At 34.5% G+C, this 21,640-nt stretch overlaps 1 protein-coding gene across 1 annotated transcript in view; it reads right to left on the bottom strand.

Annotated features, from left to right (window-relative positions):
- LOC131042790 (protein NTM1-like 9) overlaps nt 1-5,334 on the bottom strand; it is a 51,185-nt gene extending 45,851 nt beyond the window's left edge. Inside the window, exons 1-3 of the mRNA XM_059212487.1 lie at nt 5,172-5,334; nt 4,819-5,072; nt 4,289-4,456 (exon numbers count right to left, since the gene is read on the bottom strand). Of these exons, the coding sequence (XP_059068470.1) occupies nt 4,289-4,456; nt 4,819-5,072; nt 5,172-5,334 (585 nt within the window). The remainder of the gene's footprint in view (nt 1-4,288; nt 4,457-4,818; nt 5,073-5,171) is intronic.
- Between the last annotated feature and the right edge of the window lie 16,306 nt (nt 5,335-21,640).

Genomic DNA, 21,640 nt, shown 5'->3' on the forward strand with positions numbered 1-21,640 from the left:
AGGTTCTAATTTTTATAATGTTTTAATGTATTATCTAGGTTTTCTAATATTTTTCCATGTTTTAATTTAGTATCTAAGTTTTCTAATTTTTTCCTAATGTTTTTCTAAAATGATGAGAAAAATAATAAATACATAATTATCTAATTAACAAACAAAATCTATTTTATTTACTAATTTTTAAAATAAATTTAACAAAAAAATAACACTATTAAACAAGAAAAAGGGTAATTTTGTGCACTTGGAACAACGTAGGTCGAATGATGACTACTAATGAGTGTTGACTAGTGCTGATGCGACTCACTCATGAAATCTCCATGTAGCGCTCTCTCTAACAACCTCAATGGAGCCTAGATGACAAGTTGAAAATGAAAGTTCATTTGTCATTTTTAGTTTATATAGATAGTTAAAAAAAATGGCCGTTAAAGGTTCTCTCGAAGGGGGTTGGTTTGAGCGAACCTCCTAAAAAATAATATTTTATGCGAACCCATTTTTCAATTACAACTTTCTTGAACCATCCCCCCCACAAGAAGGTTCACTCGAACCCATAAGGGTATTTCGAGAGAACCTTTTCAATTCATATTCAAACTTTTAAAAAACAATATTCCCACACCCGTAAATTTCCTTTATGGGTAAAAGTGGGAACCATTAATGTGGTTTCACCCATACATACATACATACATATACACACACATAATTTGTTAAAATACTTGTACATGTACTTAAAAATTTACATGTTCAAAATGAGCTCTGGAGGTCTATCTTTCTTAAGATACATAAGCACGATGATGTACAAGATCACCAACATATTGTAAATCTCAAAAGGTCACCAAAACACCACCTTTTAATATATATGAAATTCAAATTTGATTTCAAAAATTTTAAGCAAGACTTAGAACTTGAACGTGTGATCTATAATGTGTGTGTGTCTATAAGAGAGAGAGAGAGAGAGAGAGAGAGAGAGAGAGAGAGAGAGAGAGAGAGAGAGAGAGAGAGAGAGAGAGAGAGAGAGAGAGAGAGAGAGAGAGAGGTGCAAGAAAGAAAGATAAAAGAGGTGATAAAGATAAGTAATGGAGAGAGAGGGTAGAGAGATAGAGATAGGGAGGGAGAAACAAGGTGTGTGTGAGTGAGAGAGAGAGAGAGAGATATTGAGATAGAGGGAGAGAGAAATGCATATAAATAGATAGATAGAGAAGGAGAGAGGTAGAGATATGATAGAGTAGAGATATAGATTTAGAGAGAGTGATAGAAATAGAGGTAGAGAGGGAGAGGCAGATAGAAAGAGGGAGAGATTGAGAGGTAGATATAGTCAGAAAGATAGAGAAGAGAGGGGTGGAGATGAAGGGAGAGAGCTAGACAGAGGATTACAAATGAATGGATATATATAGCTGGAGAGAGATATTTATTTTTCTTTTTTCTTATTTTGAAACCGAGGGTATCCCCAATCCCAATGACCCTGGCCTTGTGTTTGCTTTTAAGGGTGAGCCAGAGGTGAGACTAGCCCTTGGGGGGTGAATCTGTAGCCCACAAGCAATCCCCCCTCTTAAACTCAGGAGGGAGTCAAACCCAAGACCGATGGGGAGCAAACCCATCACCCATGCCAACTCACCTACCCATGCAAGCTAAGGGAGAGAGATGATCTTTATATTTCTATCTTTGTCATTATTTCCTAGTATCTCTTCGTCTCTAAATAAATACTAAAAAATATTTTTAAAAATAATACAAAATATAAAATATTATAATTTATATTATATTAAATATTATATATAATAATAAATATAAATCATTTTATATATTTTAAATACAAATAGATGACAAAATTATATTTAATACTATAAAGTATTTTAAATAATATTATATTATATTTAATACGTAGGTTGAATGGTGACTACTAAGGAGCGCTGACTAGTGCTGATGGGACTCACTCACAAAATCTCCACATAGGGTTCTCTCTAACAACCTCAATGGAGACCAGATCACAAGTTGAAAATGGTTGTTAGGGGTTCTCTTGAAGGGGGGTTTGAGCAAACCTCCTAAAAAATAATATTTTATGCATTTACCCATTTTTCAATTAGGGTTCACTTGAATTATCCCCCCATAAGAAGGTTCGCTCAAATGCATAAGGGTAGTTAGAGCGAACCTTTTCAATACATATGAACCTTTTTTAAAAGAAATTCCCACACCCGTAAATTTCCTTCATGGGTAAACTGGGAACCATTAATGTGGTTTCACCCATACATACATACATACATACATACATACATACATACATGCATGCATGCATGCATACATACATATACACACACATAATTTGTTAAAATACTTGTACATGTACTTAAAAAATGTACATGTTCAAAATGAGCTCTGGAGGTCTATTTTCTTAAGATACATAAGCATGATGATGTACAAGATCACCAACATATTGTAAATCTCAAAAGGTCACCAAAACACCATCTTTTAATATATATTAAATTCAAATTTAATTTGAAAATTTTCAATAAAGACTTAGAACTTGAACATGTGATCTATAATGTGTGTGTGTTTGAGAGAGAGAGAGAGAGAGAGAGGGCACGAATGAAAGATAAAGGAGGTGATAAGATAAGTAATGGAGATAGAGGGTAGATAGATAGAGATAGGGAGGGGAATACAAAGAGTGTATGTTTGAGAAAGAGATATGGAGATAGACATGGGGAGGGAGAAACAAAGTTTTTGTGAGTGAGAGAGAGATATGGAGATAGAGGGAGAAACAAATACATATAAATAGTTAGATAGAGAAGGAGAGGGGCAGGGATAAATAGAGGTATGATATAGTAGAGATATAGATTAGAGAGTGTGATAGAAAGAGGGAGGGATTGAGAGGTAGATATAGTCATAAGGATAGAGAAGAGAGGGGTGGAGATGAAGGGAGAGTTAACGAGATAGAGATAAGGGAGAGAGATAGAGAGAGGAATACAAATGAATGGATATATATAGAGGGAGAGAGATCATTTTTTCTCTTTTCTTTTATTGATACTGAGGGTATCCCCAATCCCAATGACCCTGACCTTGCGTTTTCACTAAAGGGTGAGCTAGAGGTGAGACTAGCCCCTAGGGGGTGAATCTGTAGCCGGAAAGCAATCCCCCCTCTTAAACTCAGAAGGGAGTCAAACCTAAGACTGATGGGGAGCAAACCCATTGCCCAAGCCAACTCACTTACTCATGCAAGCTAAGGGAGAGAGATGATCTTTATATCCCTATCTTTCTCATTATTTCTCAGTATCCCTTCATCTCTAAATAAATACTGAAAAATATTTTTAAAAATAATACAAAATATAAAATATAATAGTTTATATTATAAAAAATATTATATATAATAATAAATATAAATCATTTTATATATTTTAAATACAAATGGATGACAAAATTATATATATATATCTAGATAGTTAGATAGATAAATTATATGTAAAAAAGTGGATTTGTGGGGAATAATAGATTTTTGTACTAGGGGTAATCTTATACAAGAATATAAATGATAATCTAATCTAATATAATCTTAATTTATATTTAAGAATGCAAGAATAATCAATATAACTGTAAAAGCAAAATTAGATCAAAGACCAATCAAAAAATCAAAATTTTTATTTTACATATCCTATCATAAAGAATGAGTTCTTTTATTCTTTAGCTTTATAAGCCTAGAAAATATTGTATTACATTAATTACCATTACATATGTGCAGCTGTGCTCTATATGGTTATGTATAATCTGATATTTGGAAGTCAAAACTATCTTACCAATTCTCATCCTATGACAATGTTTAAAAATTTTAAAACAAGGAAATATGAAACAGTATTCAACATTAAGAAATAACAAAAAGAATGAAAGTAAATGGAGTGACGATGTTGTGGAATATTAAGACATAAAATGAAAGCAGAATGTGAAGCTAGTATGAAATAAAATAAGCATAGGTATTTCCAAAGAGCCATTGGCTGGTCTGAAATAAATAAAAAGTTATCCAGTAAGCTATTGATTGCGAAGGTTTCTTGACAGTCACAATGGTGACCACAGAATGGCAACAACACCATTGACAGCTCAGATATGCCTACGTCTGATAATAATAGAAAAGAATTGCTTTCATTTCACCCTTCATAAATTTTGGAGGATGATTTTATATATCCTCCTTAGCTGCTTCTCCCCAGTTTATATATCCCAGCCATTCTTCTTTCTCTTCTTCATTGTCTAGCGCTACTGCTTCCTCTTCTTCTTCTTCTTCCTCCTCTTCCACTTCCTCTTCTTCTTCCTCTTCCACTTGATCTTCTGCTTCCTCCTCTTCCACTTCCTCTTCTTCTTCCTCTTCCACTTGATCTTCTGCTTCCTTATTATCTTCTTTATTATCTTCCTTATTATCTTCCTCATTTCTTTTCTGTTTATGTTTAATTCTCTTGTGAAAGATGTGGCATATTACCCATTCTTTATCCTGCACAAAATTGCCCAAGGTTAGTAATGGAAAACACTAAAAAAGAAAAACAATTTTCTTCTTCTATCTTTAACCCAACTAACTGTTAACAGCTATCGTGCTTACAAGGGAGGGAGATTTTGTTGAAATGAGTTGTCTTATCATGCTTTTGAATTTTTTTATTAGTGAGAGATATATCTTATGCTGTGGTAGTGCAAGAAATTAAATTGCAGCTCACATGTAGCTGTTAGCATCCCTTCCCAACTGAAATTTAATGAGCTTAATTAAGACTTTGCATGGTGAGGTTTAAGATATGAAATCAATATATTTTCAGCAGGCCAGCTATGAACTCTAATAAATTCCTACAAAGTGAATTTAGTTGCCTGAGGAGTTGCGCCACGTCTGTATTCATGCATGATCCACTCTGATCTTTGTCCTTTGGAGGAACGGCCTTTGTAGAAGACTAAAATCTTTCTCTGTCCAATCTGATGTCTTCCACCTGCCTGCTTCGAGTATATTGGCTTATCCTTTCCTGTTTCCTTCCAGTAACCACCTGCTGTGGATCTACATATGCGACTGCCTTTCTTATTATTCTTGTTGAACACGTACCATTCTCTAGCATCTTCCCCATATATCTCTGTAAATCGACATTAAAACACCAAAATCGAATAAGAACATCTATTGCTGTTATTCAAGGCTTAGTCGAAAATATATTCTAGTGTGCTGGTGTAAATACCTTGGAGATCCCAAGGTTCAATTTTATAGAGATCGATATCCCTGATAAGGTCCATGTCAATCCTTTCTGAGGCAATTCTCTTTTTCAGATAATAATCAAGCAGCTCTTCCTCGGTGGGTCGAAACCTGTAACCTAGAGGCAGGCCGGATATAAGTGCGTTCATTGTGATGAGATGCTCGATATTCCTGCGCACATTGTTATATTGTACTAGTGTTAGCCATTCAAACTCTTTTCTACAATGCCAAATATCTGGAGTCGCAGTTTTGCATTATGGTGGGCATCATAATTAACTTTTACATTTGATAGTCGTACCATGCTTATAAGAAATCATTCTTGTGAATGAGACAAAGTCCATTAAAATGTCAAAATTCCAATTTCAAAAATTTCATAAGCGTCATCAAATTCCAATTTCAAAAATTTCATAAAAGTAAATAAAATCTAATGAAGCGTTGAGTTCATTAACACATTATTGCAAGGGAAAAATCCACATGTTTTATTTTTGCTATAAAATTCCATAAGCGTGATCAAATTCCAATTTCAAAAATTTCACAAAAGTAAACAAAATCTAATGAAGCGTTGAGCTCATCAACACATTATTGCAAGGAAAAAATCCACATGTTTTATTTTTCCTATAAAATTTCATAAGCGTCATCAAATTCCAATTTCAAAAATTTCATAAAAGTAAATAAAATCTAATGAAGCGTTGAGCTCATTAACACATTATTGCAAGGGAAAAATCCACATGTTTTATTTTTCCTATAAAATTCTTAAATGAAAGTTGTTATTCACTATCATCTTTAAGTGACTAGAACTACATATTTTAATGGTAATAAATAAATAAATAATAAAATCTAAATTTAATTAAAAGCCTCTTTTTCTCATTTTCAAATTAAACCTCCTGTGTAGTAGAAGTAACAAAAATAGTGGTAGAAGTAATAAATATTTAGTAGTATAGATGAAATGATGCTCACAAACTAAATATTTCTTCTAATTCTAAATTGAATGACACTTGCTAAATTTATATTCTTATATTTTAATAGATAAAACAAAAATTTATGTACACAATTGGCAAGTAAATCCCATCTAAATCCAAACAAAATCAAATTACTATTTTACAAAGATTTGATTTTGCACAATAAATTAATAAAATAAAATTTGAATTAAAGCACATTTCTAAATTAGCATATAAGAACTAATCCCCTTTATTTGATTTGATCTCACACAATTAATAAAATAAAATAAACCTCAAATAAAAAATTAAACTAATTAATACAATACATACACTAAATATTATATTTTAAAAATAAATACAATTAAATTTATAAATATTATATGCACTACCTCAATAAATCAAGAGAAATAATACATTACATATTTCCTCAATAAAAAATTAAATATAGACAATTCAAATAATCATTTTAAAAATACTTTACCTTTAAAAAAGATAAATTAAGAATACATTTAATTAAAATAAAAAAACCTGATTAATCTGCACATCTAAATTAAAGCATATAAAACTTCCATTCTCTATGGATTCTCTTTTACTACTTCATTTATTCTCTTTTCTTTTTCTTGTTTGTAAGAATAATACGAGAATATAAGTGATAATCTAATCTAAAGGCAAGAACAATAAACCTTCCTAGACAACAAATACAGAAAAAGCATCACACAGAACTTCATTCCCAACAATCAAAATATTAAGAATTCTAAACCACAGTAAAAGCAAATGCAACACAGCCTCCAAAATATTAAGAATTTGAAACCATAGTAAAGGTAAGATTTTGGTTCATCTGGTGGAGAGGTATTCTTATTTTCAAGACTAGTCTAGTTATTTTTTATGATTTGAAAGTTTATCATATATTATGTTATTTTTTTGTCAGTATACAACTAAACCAATTAAAAAAAAAAATATACTCAAGCATCACACAGAACTTCATTCTAGACAACCCAAATACTAAGAACTCCAAAACCACATTAAAAGCAAATGTAACATAGTCTCCAAGGGCAAGCACAAAAATACAGAAGGAGCATCACACAGAACTTCATTCCCAACAATCAAAATATTAAGAATTCAAAACCACAATAAAAGAAAATGCAATAGAGCCTCCAAAATATTAAGAATTCAAAACCACAATAAAGGTAATATTTTGGCTTATATAGTGGAAAGGTATTCTTATTTTTAATACTGGTCTAGTTATTTTTTATGATTTTAAAGTTTATCATATATTATGTTGTTTTTTTGTCAATCTAAGAGCTTCTAGACTAGTTAATAATAGTTAAGAATTTTCTTTTACATCACACATAACTTCATTCTGTACAACACAAATATTAAGAATTCGAAACCATAGTAAAAGAAAATGCAACATATCCTCCAAGGGAAATCACAACAAACCTTCGGAGACAACAAATACAAGAAAGAGCATCACACAACTGAAATATTAAGAATTTGAAACCACAGTAAAAGAAAATGCAACACAACCTCCAAGGGAAATCACAACAAACCTTCCCAAACAACAAATACGGGAAATAACACCTACAACATAACAAACACAACAACATCTCTCAAAGAAGGAAACAAAAGCCTTTCTTCCAATACACAGACACAGATCTCAAGAAGGCACAAACAAATTTTCAAATATGAACCAAACAACCTTTCTTTTTAAAACAAATGCATAAATAGGATTCAGAACCACCAACCTCGTAGTTTGAAGAAAAGTATAGCCAAATTTGAGATGCCAAAATCCACAATCCCAGCCAACTCCTTCCAGGCATACACAACAACAAGAAAATTCAAAAGGCCAATATCCAAATCTTCAGGCATATGCAAGAAAACATCCCCAAATCCAACATCAAAACTCCAAAGAAACTTCCCAGCCAAAATCCACAATCCCAACCAACTCCTTCCAGGCATACATGGCAACAATAAAATTTGAAAGGCCAATCTCTAAATCCTCAAACATATGCAAAAATCATTCCCAAATCGAACATGAAAACTCCAAAGAAACCACAATAAAATATTAAGAATTTGGAACCACAGTAAAAGAAAATACAACACAACCTCCAAAATATTAAGAATTTGAAACCAAAGTAAAGGTAAGAATTTGGCTTATATTGTGGAAAGGTATTCTTATTTTCAATACTAGTCTAGTTATTTTTTATGATTTTAAATTTTATCATATATTATGTCATTGTTTTGTCAGTCTAAGAGCTTCTGGACTAGTTAATAATAGTTAAGCATTTTATTTTACATCACACAAAACTTCATTCCCAGCAACACAAATATTAGCCTCCAAGGGCAATCACAACAAACCTTCCCAAACAACAAATACAGGATAGAGCATCGCACAAAATTAAAATATTAAGAATTTGAAACCATAGTAAAAGCAAATGCAAAACAGAGTAGTTTGAAGAAAGGTACAACCAAATTTGAGATGCCAAAATCCACAATCCCAGCCAACTCCTTCCAGGCATACACAGCAACAAGCAATTCAAAAGGCCAATATCCAAATCTTCAAGTATATGCAAAAATCATCCCCAAATCCAACATCAAAACTCCAAAGAAACTTACCAGCCAAAATCCAGAATCCCAGCCAACTCCTTCCAAGCCTGCACAACAACAAGAAAATTTGAAAGGCCAATCTCTAAATCTTCAAGCATATGCACAAATCATCCCCAGAAAATCTAAATATTCAAGCATATGCACAAATCATCCCCAGAAACTTCCCAGCCAAAAATTCCTGGCAATCATATTTTAATACCATAGCCATACCTGGACACCAAAAATCAAAATAATAATAATAATAATAAAAATTACCAACCCTTCACAAATATCGAAAGAAAATAATTTAAAATCATATTATCTCTAAAAACTACTCCCAAGGACCAATAGTAAGAAAGGGTAGGTAAGTAAAACACTAAATAAATAAACAAATAAACAATAAATAAATGAACCATAAACAAATAATTTCAATATTTTTTCCAAGAAAGTTATCATAGCCATACCTGAACACCAAAAATAAAAATAATAAGAAAATTACCAACCCTTCACAAAAATCAAGAGAAAATAATTTAAAACAATATTATCTCCAAATACTACTCCCAAGGACCAATAGTAAGAAAGGGTAGGTAAGTAAACACTAAATAAATAAACAAATAAACAATAAATAAATGAACCATAAAAATATAATTTCATTATTGTTTCCAAGAAAATTACCATAGCCATACTTGGACACCAAAAATAGAGAGAAAATGATTTAAAATAATATTATCTTCAAATACTACTCCCAAGGACCAATAGTAAGAAAGGGTGGGTAAGTAAATACTAAATAAATAAAACAAATAAACAATGTGAATGAAGAGATGATTGACACTTGTCACATGTGTACGAATTTAGATTATGATCCATGTGAACAAGTTAGAGGGTTAAGATTAAAATAAGAAAAAGGAGAGTGAATTAATTAAATAAATAGAAATATCTATTTAATTTAGGAGAGAGGCAAGATCTAAATCAATAATAAATATTTATTTAAATTATAAAGAAAAGGCTTAGTGAATTAATTAAATAAATTAAAATATTTATTTAATTAATAGTGGAAGAGGCTAATGAATTAATTAAATAATAAAAAATATTTACTGAATTAATAGAAGGAACTAGGATAAATATTTAATTAAATAAAATAAATATTTATGTAATTAAAAGATAATTTAAGGGGTTTACAATTTCCTCTCTTTGAGACAATGCAATTTATCACATTGTTTCAAAGAATAAAATTTTTAATTGATACTTGTCTCAGTTTGGAATGTTGTATAATGCCCCATCGAGAGATTAGGTGAAAATTTGGAAAAAGTTTGGATAATACTTGATAGAAAGAGATGATAGGGAAGACCAAGCAATGAAAGGCATGGATTAGTTTGGGAGAAAATAGGGTTAGAAGAGGTCACGAGGGATCATGGAGATCACAGAGGGGTACCACGACCAATTAGGATTACAATGCCTATATATAGAAGATTAAGGGAATGATCTCCTCATTTACATCCATCACTTTTAGAGATCATAAAGCAAATCAAAGCTTAGAAAGGAGAGCATAGTGGTTGTAGAGATGGCTAACATAACAGAGTGATACCACAGTTTCGAGCATGTGCATCGATATCAATGACAGAGGAGTACAATGAGCCAGTAAGCACATCTTCCTTTGGTCAATTTCATGTATTTATTGTGTCATTAATAAGAGTCAAAGTTAGGATAGCTAAAAATGCGATAGAATTAGGTTTAGGAGAAAATGTGTATGTGGTCAGTCTTGGTGTGTATATGGCCTACAAATGCATCCTTGGTAGTGTAATGGTAAAAAATAGGCGTTAGCATTAAATTAAGATAATAAAATGATCAAATGACCTAATTAACAATTACATTAGGGATGAGAGGAATCTAATAGATCTATCCTCATAAGACTAAGATTCTAGTCAGATTCTTGGTTCCTTTTGGTAGGGTTTTCTCCTCCTTAAATTGAGTTGATTTGATTGTTGAAGATTAGAGAAAAATAGGTGATAAATGAAGTCAATAGGTAGAAACAATGAGCTACAAATGTCATATGAAGCTAACAACCTGGATCTAGGTGAAATAATATGTTTGGGATCTATTCCCAAAAGTTCAACCTTATTTTTCAGAATCAGGTAGTATCAATTTGTTATGGTCCTCTGAATTTCTCATTGTTGAAAGTTGAACTTGTTTTTCTCTATGCATTTTGTTGATCCTCCCGAATGCAACTTTGTACTTGTTTCCTGCACAAATAAAGAAAGGGGAAATTGTTGGGAATAAGGATTTTCCTAAGTCAAACCTTGGTTTAGGAATTAACCTTGAATTAAATCATGCAAATACTGAAATTGATGTTGAATAGATGTATGTCAGATATGCAATTATTGATGATGATGCTTTGCTCTTTGAATGTAATCATAGATGTTGTATGTAATGGTAATGTGACAAGCACATGAATAGAAAAACCCTAATCACACACACACACACACACACCCTTACACAAGATTGATGTAGTTTTGCTTCACAATGGTTGAAGGATGAATATGCAACCTTCAAGATATCTAAAAATGTTTGATAATGAATTCTTCAAGGATGCATGAATATTAGATTGCTTGTAAATGGAGACTTTGATTTCTTAGATGAAAATAGATTGATAAAAATATCTTTATTTAGGGTTCCCTAGGTAAATTATCAATTAGGACATAATTCAAACTGAGAGAGGGGATGGGTATAGGACATGCTAAAGCACTAAATCAGGAGTGCAAACATTAGGTGTAAATTATACCAGTGATAATTTATGATGCTACAAGTAGTTCTTAGAACATATATGATCATTAAAATTGTGTGTGTGGTATCCAGATGCACGTGTTGTTAGAAACCACCTTGGTGGTAGGTAAAGTTGCGTATGTGGCTAAAAGATATGCATCAATTTATTTTTCTAAATATTTCACCTACCAGACCACTCTAAAATTCAAAATCCTAAATTTATTTTAAGAAGGGTTCTTGTTTTATATATTCATCAACTAGTCTAACCTAATAATCTTGTTCAAAAACCATCTTATCCATACCTATACTAGACAATTATTTAGAAATTTATATTAATTTGTTTCAAAAATATGTCATGTATGAAGTAGTTTATTTTTGTAATCTCCATCCCCCCCCTCTCTCTCTCTCCTTTTCCCAATCTCCCTCTCTCCCTCTCCTTTTCCCAATCTCCCTCTCTCTCCCTCTTCCCCTCTCCTTTTCCCAATCTCCCTCTCTCTCCCTCTCCCTCTCTCCCTCTCCTTTTCCCAATCTCCCTCTCTTCCTATCCCCTATTCCCAATCTCCTTCCTCTCTCTCTCTCTCTCTCTCTCTCTCTCTCTCTCTCTCTCTCTCTCTCTCTCTCTCTCTCTCTCTTTCTCCCTCTCCCAATCTCCCTCTCTTCCTATCCCCTATTCTCTCTCTCTCTCTCTCTCTCTCTCTCCCCTTCTCTCCCTCTCCTTTTCCCTCTCTCCCTCTCTTCCCATCTCTCTCTCTCTCTCTCTCTCTCTCTCTCTCTCTCTCTCTCTCTCTCTCTCTCTCTCTCTCTCTCTCTCTCTCTCTTTCTCCCTCTCCCAATCTCCCTCTCTTCCTATCCCCTATTCTCTCTCTCTCTCTCTCTCTCTCTCTCCCCTTCTCTCCCTCTCCTTTTCCCTCTCTCCCTCTCTTCCCATCTCTCTCTCTCTCTCTCTCTCTCTCTCTCTCTCTCTCTCTCTCGCTCTCTCTCTCTCTCTCTCTCTCTCTCTCTCCTTTTCCCAATCTCCCTCTCTCTCCCTCTCCTTTTCCCAATCTCCCTCTCTCTCCCTCTCCCCCTCTCCTTTTCTCAATCTCCCTCTCTCCCTCTCTCTCTCTCTCTCTCTCTCTCTCTCTCTCTCTCTCTCTCTCTCTCTCTCTCTCTCTCTCTCTATCTCTCTCCCTCCCTCACTCTCTCCCTCCCTCTCCCCCTCTCCTTTTCCCAATCTCCCTCTCTCTCCCTCCCACCTTTTCCTTTCCCCAATCTCCCTCTCTCTCCCTCTCCCTCTCCCCCTCTCCTTTTCCTAGTTCTACATAACCCGTATGGGTTATGGGAAAATCTTAATATATTTTAGTCCCAATGGCCTAAAAACCAGCATTACAAGTTGTTTGAAGGCCCCACTGCTTTTGCACATGATTTTCTAGGATGGTAACAGTTAGGTTTTCATATTCTTTTATCACTTTTTCTTTCGAATGATTGATTTGTCTTGTATATTGGATTGTTTTTGAAGTTATTTTATCATTGTTATTTTATATTATAACAAAATCATGATCATTTTCTATTTTTTTGCTTTGATCATTATTGATTTGTCTTGTATTTTATTTTTTTTAAGTTATTTTATTATTGTTACTTTAGATTATAACAAAACGATGATCGTTTGTTGTTTTGTTTCTATTTAATTGTGGATTGTCATCATGATGTTATGTGTAGGACAATGTGAAAGAACAAGAGAGGAAAAAATGAACAAAGAGAGGCAAAAAAGGAAAGACAAAGGGAGCATATGAGGAGATTATGTGAAGGTACACCATCTAATGCACCTAATGAAAGTGATGAACATGCAACAATTGAAATCAATATGATGAATGCACCAAATCAAAATGATCAACATACACCAACTCAAATACATATGGTGAATGCACCTAATGAATGCAATGAACATACACCATTTGAAAATGATTTGGTGAATGCAAATCTTAATTAAATTGAAGAAGATATACCATTTGAATTTGATATGATCAATGCACATAATGCACCTAATGAAAATGAGGAGCATGCACCAATCTTAACACCTCTTAGAATAATTTGTAGAAAACCAAAGTTACTAATAGATATTGATGAAAATATTGTGAAGCCAATGCATGATAAAATTTCTGAAAGAACTTGTAGAAGAATGGTTAGAAGAATTTGGAATTACTATTTTGAAAACTTAAATCAAAGTGGAATATGCCAATTAGTTGTTGAAATGATTAAAAATATGAAATTTTGAGAGACAATGAAAATTTTGGGGTTAAGAACTTTCAAAAATAATAGTGAAAGAACCATTGTGAAAATATAAGTCAGTCACATATGGTGTTAAAGATGGAAAATAATTAAAGAGGTGTGAGTTAGTGAAAAGGGATATATGCGTAGCTAATTTTATGAAGATGTTTCAAGAGAAACTAGTGTATGATTATATAGGTCACACACATAGAGCTAGGTGGTTAGATGAGAAATTCAAGTTGTGTAAGGACACTTTCCCCCTCGACACTATTGTCTGTTTCATTGACTTTGCTAAGAATTATACACTAAAGCCATAAAATGAAGTACAATCTATGTATTACCACTCTACACAAGTTACAATTTTTGTACACATAGCATTCATGCATGCACAATGATAGCACCGAGGAGGAAATAAAGGTTATAAGAGAATATCACTTCTATATCAGCAATGATCGTACTCATTCCTTAGAGTTTGTGCAAGGATATTGTACAGTCTTCTATGATAGTTTCAGGGAAAGAGATATAAGATACAACCAAAACTTAATATGGTCAAATAATTGCACCACACAATTCAAGAATGCAAGGATGTTCTATTGGTTGACTAGGATGCATGTGACAAGTGGTGTACAACATTTTTGGAATTTCATTGAGGCGGGGCATGGAAAGGGAGAGCATGATGGTGTAGGAGCATGTGTGAAAAGAGCTCTTACCGAAGAGGAATTGAAGTACAAAGGTCATGCAATGTTAATAGATGTAGAAACAATTGTGCAATGGTGTAACTCTACGATCGGACCAGGTAATGCAAATAAGTCTATGGTTTCTAGATATTTTTGGTTAATAAGTGAATCTAACATTGAAACTATCTAGATTATTGTACACTTACTGGACCAAGTGACATGCATTCATTTAGAAGTTCAAATGCAACATCACTAGTTATTTATACTAGATAGATTGCATGCTTTTTCTCTTCATGTATGCATTTTATGTGGGATGAATGTGAATCAAAAGAGTGGGTTGACCAATGGTCTTGTAGATCTTTGAAAACCCTAGATACATATCAACTTCCTAGAGAACTACAAATGAACCAGATTGAAGCATTAGTGGATTTTGACCATGTATCAGACATAGTTGAACCAGGTAAAGGGTTGTGAAGATGGTGAAAAAGAGAGTGAGATGGATTAGATAGAAAACATGCAAATCAAACATGAAAACACATGAAATGAAAAGACATAACTCAAATCAAATGAAAACATGAATAAAATGCATATACCTCACAACCTTTTTACCTTCTCCTTCAGATGGAGCTTAGATGGAGTTGAAGTGCACCCAATGTGCCTCCAACTTGATGTGGATGGCTCTCCAATATTTAGTACAAATGGATTAAAAATGGATCTTAAGGAATGATATGGATGAGATGACTAAGTGTGGATGAGGGATGATTTTGGCATGGTAAGGATACTATGGTGATTTTCTAGGCTCAAAATAACAACATAAGCTTACTAACCTTGAAGATGATGAATGAAGGAATGGAGTCCTCAATTTATAGGAAGAGGAGAGGAAAAATGGATGGCTAGGATGGATCCAAGATGGAGGGCTAGGATTTATTGTGAGCTCGCACAAGGCCCAAGAGAGGGTGTGGAGACCAAGAGATATGCCTTAAAGGCATTTCTTATCTCCACACTCCTCAATGTACATTGGGAAGACTTCCTAATGAGTCTTGAGAAGAGCAAGAAATGGGACATTCCTTGAAAAATGGGGAGGAAGAATTTAAAATTCTTCAAAAAGGGATAATCATGGGGATTGGAGGAATAAGAAGGAATTAAAAATTCCTTTGGAGATGAGATATGAAGCAACCATGGAAAATTTGGAAGGAAGAATAGAAAATGCAAGACTGCGATGGAAAGGGGCCCTCACAGGGGCCCATATAAGCCACAATGGACCCAATGAGTAGTCATTGTTACACACAAGCCTTGCAGCCAATCAGAGAAAAGAAGAGGAGAGATGGACCACATTCCAGTTCATGATCATCGCATCGATATGATCTGACGATTTGACCGACCGACTAGCTATCGACTGACCGACTAGTGGGCACCCAAGGGATTACGCGGGCGCTCCCATTGATGGGTCCGAGAGGGGGGTCAGAGAAAGGATGGAGTCTTTGTTGGCGCAAGCACCTGCCGATTGGTGCGAGCATCATGGTTTTAGCGTGAGTATTGCATGGATCAATGCGTGTGCTTGGGAAGGGGGAAATGAAGTTTTGGCTTAGAATTTTGTAATAGGAGGAGGCTATGGCTGGTTCTAGAGGGAAGGAGAGAATTTTTTGGGTATGGAAGTAATGATTTGGTTTGATGGATCCAGGTGGAGAGGGGACCGCTATCTTTGAGGGAGCATTGGCTTGCTACGATGAGCCTATATCACGAGTTAGGCCACGATGAGCTAGAGGTTCTAGATGCTCTGGGATTACATTATGTAGGTAGGTGGCCGAGGATACAAGTGCATACTGCTATGATAATAGCACTAGTGGAGAGGTGGGATAGTCGGTATAACACCTTCCATTTTTTGACTGGAGAGGCCACATTTACTCTTTTGGATGTTTGGAGGATCTTGAAGATCCTCGTTCATGGTGTTATCCCTGAGTATCAGTTAGATGCAGTTGATTTTTATCTAGGAGAGTTATGTGAGTATGGGGGTAGAGGTGGAGTGGTTGACAAAGGAGATATCTGATGTGATGGAGAGCCTCCATACTACAAGGGGAGAGGTGGATGCCTTAAGGGAGGAGAAAGAGGAGTCAGAGAGGATGTTGGAGGAGGCCCAAATAGGGATAGCCATTACAGGGCTGCAGGATATTATTCATAGGTAGGATGCTGAGTTAGTAGGGCTACAGGCCAGGGTACAAAGGGTGGAGGTGGATGTGACACGCTTGCGGGGAGAGAGGGATGCAACCCACCAGATGTTGGTTCCTGTAGGGCTGGCACAGATATATGTTGATATTATGCAATAGTGGGATAGGGCAGAGAGGGCAACTAGAGAGGCAAAGTACTATAGGGGGTTGTATCACAAAGAAGTGCCTATAGCATAGCAAGCAACCTTGTACACTAAGAGTGTGTGGTCTCATAGGACCCATAGTTAGCAGTCATCTCAGAGTCAGAAGATAGGGGGATCAGTGGGTTTTCAGCCACCAGCAGGGGGGGAGGCAAGAGGATCAGGTGGAGGAGGTACAATAGAGCGGGGTGGAGAGACAGGAGGGGAGAGCTAGCTCCTTGTTTTTCTTATGTATCATATTTTGACCCTTTGGGGCGATCATTGTATTATGACAGACACATTTACCTCTTTATATATATGTACATGATTTGATGATGATGGATGATGTGTACTTTTTATTATGATGAACTCTCTTTTTTTTTCTTGTGATGTGATGTATGGATATCACTATGGATATGTTGTACTGACGTATTTGTGATGCAGTGTGGATGCTTATACATGTATGTTTATGATTTTTTGCTGACACGTTTTTGGATGCAGGATGAGTGTTTTATGCTTTTTGATATGAATATATGCAAATGTGTGATGGATTTGTAGATGTAAAATGATTTATGATGCAATTTGAATGTAATGTTACATGGATGAATAAGTATCTTCTATTTATGTGATGCAACCTATGTGATAAATGTTTTGTGGAAAAATGACTATCTAAATGAAATAAGTAATGCAATCTATATGATGTGAATGAATGATAAAGAGGGAATATGCCAATAATAACACAATGATCTTAGATAGAAAAATAGAAGAATATGGAATAAATGGGAAATGGAGGAAATTGAGGACTCCATGGGATTATTGAGTTTAAGATTTTATGGAATGATGGTGAAATTTTGTGCACAAAAAATGTGAAGAGCCAACCTAGTTTGATATTGCCTTGGGTGACTTGCACCACTAATTATAGGAATCAAGATGCCATGAGAAACCCAAGGCATAGACTAACTCTCAGATAAATGGGAATTCCTTACACACAGCTATGCAAGTGTTGAGAAACACTAATACAAAGTTGTGAGTACATGTAAGGAAACCCTTCAAACACATCGATACCTCTTGTACACTAGAAGGTAAGTGTTGATAAACACTAATACCAGGTCACTGGTTTATACAAGAGAGATTCAAAACATGCCATGCTATGAAAAATATGCACCAGTATGCCCCTATTGTAATGCCTGGATATGGCAAATCCAGGCAATCGTAGATAGTTTCAGTCGTAGGGCAAAAGATGCAAGTCTACATGAAAAATCACAAAAATGTAACAAGTCACTCACTCGTGACTAGATGATACCTCTTGCCAAGAGTAGGATTAGGATGGAGGATTAGGTTGCTAGGCGAGGGAAGGATTCATCCCTAGGGCAAAGTGGACTTTTGGATTAGGCAAGTGATCCTATGGTTTTGAAGATTGACTTGTGGACTTAAGACTATTCTCAAGACTTCTTGAAGCTCACACAAAGGCACATAAGCTTAGTTTAATGGGACATTCCTTATTTATGACTTAGGTGAAGACTCATCATCATACGCGTGTTTTATTGGAAAAGATGGAATGTTGCAAATGGGATGGAATGGATGGAGGGTGTTTTGTAGTATCGACCTGATAGATAATGGATCCAGTTATTTACCTTGGCTCCTACATAGAGGTTTACACCAAGGTACTTGTCCATAGCGCCACAAAGTGGTTTTCATTGATGGATGAATTGTTTTTTTTTTCTTTTTCTGATTTTTTAATTTTTTTTTGTGACAAGGCACCTGTTTGCCAAGTTTTCACCAAAGTGGTGATTTTTTCAAGATCTTTTTCTCATTTTTTTGTATTTTTCTTTTTTTTTTGACAATTTAAGATTTTTTGAGGACTACGCATAAAATCTTTTGAGGTGCATGATATTCATTAGATCATCCAAAGGATCACCTTTAGGGGTAGCCAATTAATAAGCTCCTAATCCATATTTTGCTGTGACTACATATGGTCCAAGACAATTAGGCTCGAACTTGCCTTTCTTTTCTCTTTCTTGTAAGTTTTTCTGATTTTCCATGAGGACAAGATCACCAATTTAGAATTCCTGGGTTTCGAATTTTTTGTGATAACTCATGCGCAGATGGTTCTAATATACCTGGAGATGGTTGAACGCCTTGAGGTGCCTTTCATCTAACAATTCTAGCTCTTGTAAGCGGGCATTTATGTATTCTTCATCTAGTAGGATAAATTGCAGCAATATCCTTAGAGATGTTAGGTCCCGGAGACAACAGAGAGGGGGGGGGGTGTGAATCAGTTGTCAAATAAATTCAAACCAAAACAACTTATCCAACCTTAATGCATAGTACTGGTAAACCAAAACTTAATGTCGGTAAACAAATTATTAGTTAATAGAAGTACCAGTAAGGATTAATGCATGAAACAGAAAGACAAAGACATCCACAACACATAACACCAATATTTGTACGTGGAAACCCTGCAAGGGAAAAAACCACAGTGGCAAACCTTACCCACAATAAAATGGTACTACTGCAGATAGTATGTATATAAAATGGGGTCTGCACATGCAGAAAGGCCAAGTGCCTAGATGTCATTGTTCAATCACAAATGGGAGTCACACTGACTACAATTGGATGGTTAAATCCAATGATGATGTATTGCTCAAAATAGCATCTTCATATGCTAGATTCTGTACTTAGTTCTTATATTCCTTCACAAAACCTTCCTTCAACCTTCAAGAGATGTTTGCATGTATAGCTCTACTTATTTTTACATATACCTAATTATTATCCTTTTCACATTCACATATTGATCTTACAAATAAGATCTTACATTTATACCATAACCTAAGACCAATTTTAGTAGGTCGGCTCTAAAAGATATTACAATAAAATCAATTTACAAATAAAACAACAACTGATGTAATAACCAATATAACATTTCATCTTAATTAATTTACAACAATAATAAATCATCTCCATAGCATGCCATGCTGATCTGGAATAGATAAGCCTATCGGTGCTTATCCTGGACCTATTTGCCGGTAACAACAAATATGCAATTACGAATATACCAATGAACAAATCTCCAAGACAAAGTGTCCAAACGATGTCTTTGACATAACCAAGTATTCTCCATGTTATTCCAAGTGTTGGCAAACAATTTTTCCTACCGGTGAACTAGATACCGGTGATTGTACATAAGTCACTTGCTTGTCGGTGAACATTGCCAATTTTCCAAGTGTTAACCAGAGTGATAAGTGTAAATAGGTGTTGACATCAATGACAAAACCATATCAACATATCCAAAATTCCAACAATCTCCCCCTTTGGCATTGATGGCAACACAAGATGGAAAAACCATCAAAGTGCCAAAATAGAAATGGCAAATACCAAAAACCAACAATCTCCCAAAAAGGGATCATAACAAAATTCAGATGCAAAGAGTAATCAATCTCTCCTAAAATAACAATCTCTCCCCCTAGGAGTAACATGTGTTTTTCCATATCAATCTCTCCCCCTTTGACATCAAATGCCAAAGCAATACAAAAACTCGGTTCAAATACAAAATACCAACTTATTCAGTATACCAACTACTCCCCTTGAGAAGTAGCGCTCCTCATCAAGGACCAGAGTAAAAGATTTCTCTATTAGTTTTGTTCATTGATGACAAACATCAACTATCTAAGTCTCTACCAGTGGGGGTATGACCCCAAGCTAATCTCTTAGATTTTAAAAAGTCTCCTTAGGCAAAGGCTTAGTGAAAATATCTACAATCTGCTCTTTAGTATTCACATAAACCAGTTTTACTTCTTTTGCTTCAACATTCTTTTTCAAAAAATTTAATTTGATAGAAACATGTTTAGTTTTAGAATGTAGTACCAGATTGTAAGATATATCAATTGCTATTGCATTATCATAATAGATAGTTATAGGTTCCTTGCATTTTACCTTTATATCCTTCAACATTTGTTTAAGCCATAATACCTATGTATAGTTAGTTGCTGCTGCAACATATTCTGATTCTGCTATTGATAAAGATGCGCAACTTTGTTTCTTACTCAACCAAGAAATTAATCTGCTACCAAGAAAAAATGCTCCGTTGATGGTGCTTGTTTTGTCATCTATATCTCATGCCCAATTTGCATCCGTGTATGCACATAATTCAAAGTTTTCATCTCTAGGATACCATAAACCAAGATTTGAGGTGCCTTGTAAGTACCAGAAAATCCTTTTTACTGCTGATTCATGATTTTCTTTAGGATTACTCTGAAATCTTGAAACAATACATGTTGCATTCATGATATCAGGTCTTGTTTGTGTCAAATATAGTAGCCCTCTTATCATAGATTTGTACCTAGTCAGATTAACAGGTGTTGATTCATCCCTTAGTGATAATTTGTCATTTGTAGTCATAGGTGTGCTTACCGGTTTAGAGGTCTCCATGCCAAATTTATTTAATAACTCCTTCAAGTACTTGGATTGGCTTAAGAATATACCTTTATTAGTTTGTGAAATCTGCAATCCTAAAAAGAATTTTACTTCTCCAATCATAGACATTTCAAATTCTTGTTGCATTTCAATAGAGAAGTCCTTACATAATCCATCTTCTCCTCCAAAGATTATATCATCAACAAAAACTTCTATAACCAAGATGTCATCGTTGGTAACTTTATAGTATAAGTTGTTGTCAGCATTACCTTTAGAAAAACCAAATTTTAAAAGATATTTATCCAATCTAGCATACCAAGCTCTTAGAGCTTGCTTCAACCCATACAAAGCTTTCCTTAATCTACAAACCATATCTTTGTTATCTATCAAACAAAATCCATCTAGTTGTTCAATGCAAACTTCTTCTTCAAGATCTCCATTCAAAAATGCACATTTAACATCCATTTGATATACTTTTTAGTTCTTGTGT

This window comes from Cryptomeria japonica, chromosome 10 (genome assembly GCF_030272615.1).
Source record: "Cryptomeria japonica chromosome 10, Sugi_1.0, whole genome shotgun sequence".
Classification (NCBI taxonomy): domain Eukaryota; kingdom Viridiplantae; phylum Streptophyta; class Pinopsida; order Cupressales; family Cupressaceae; genus Cryptomeria; species Cryptomeria japonica.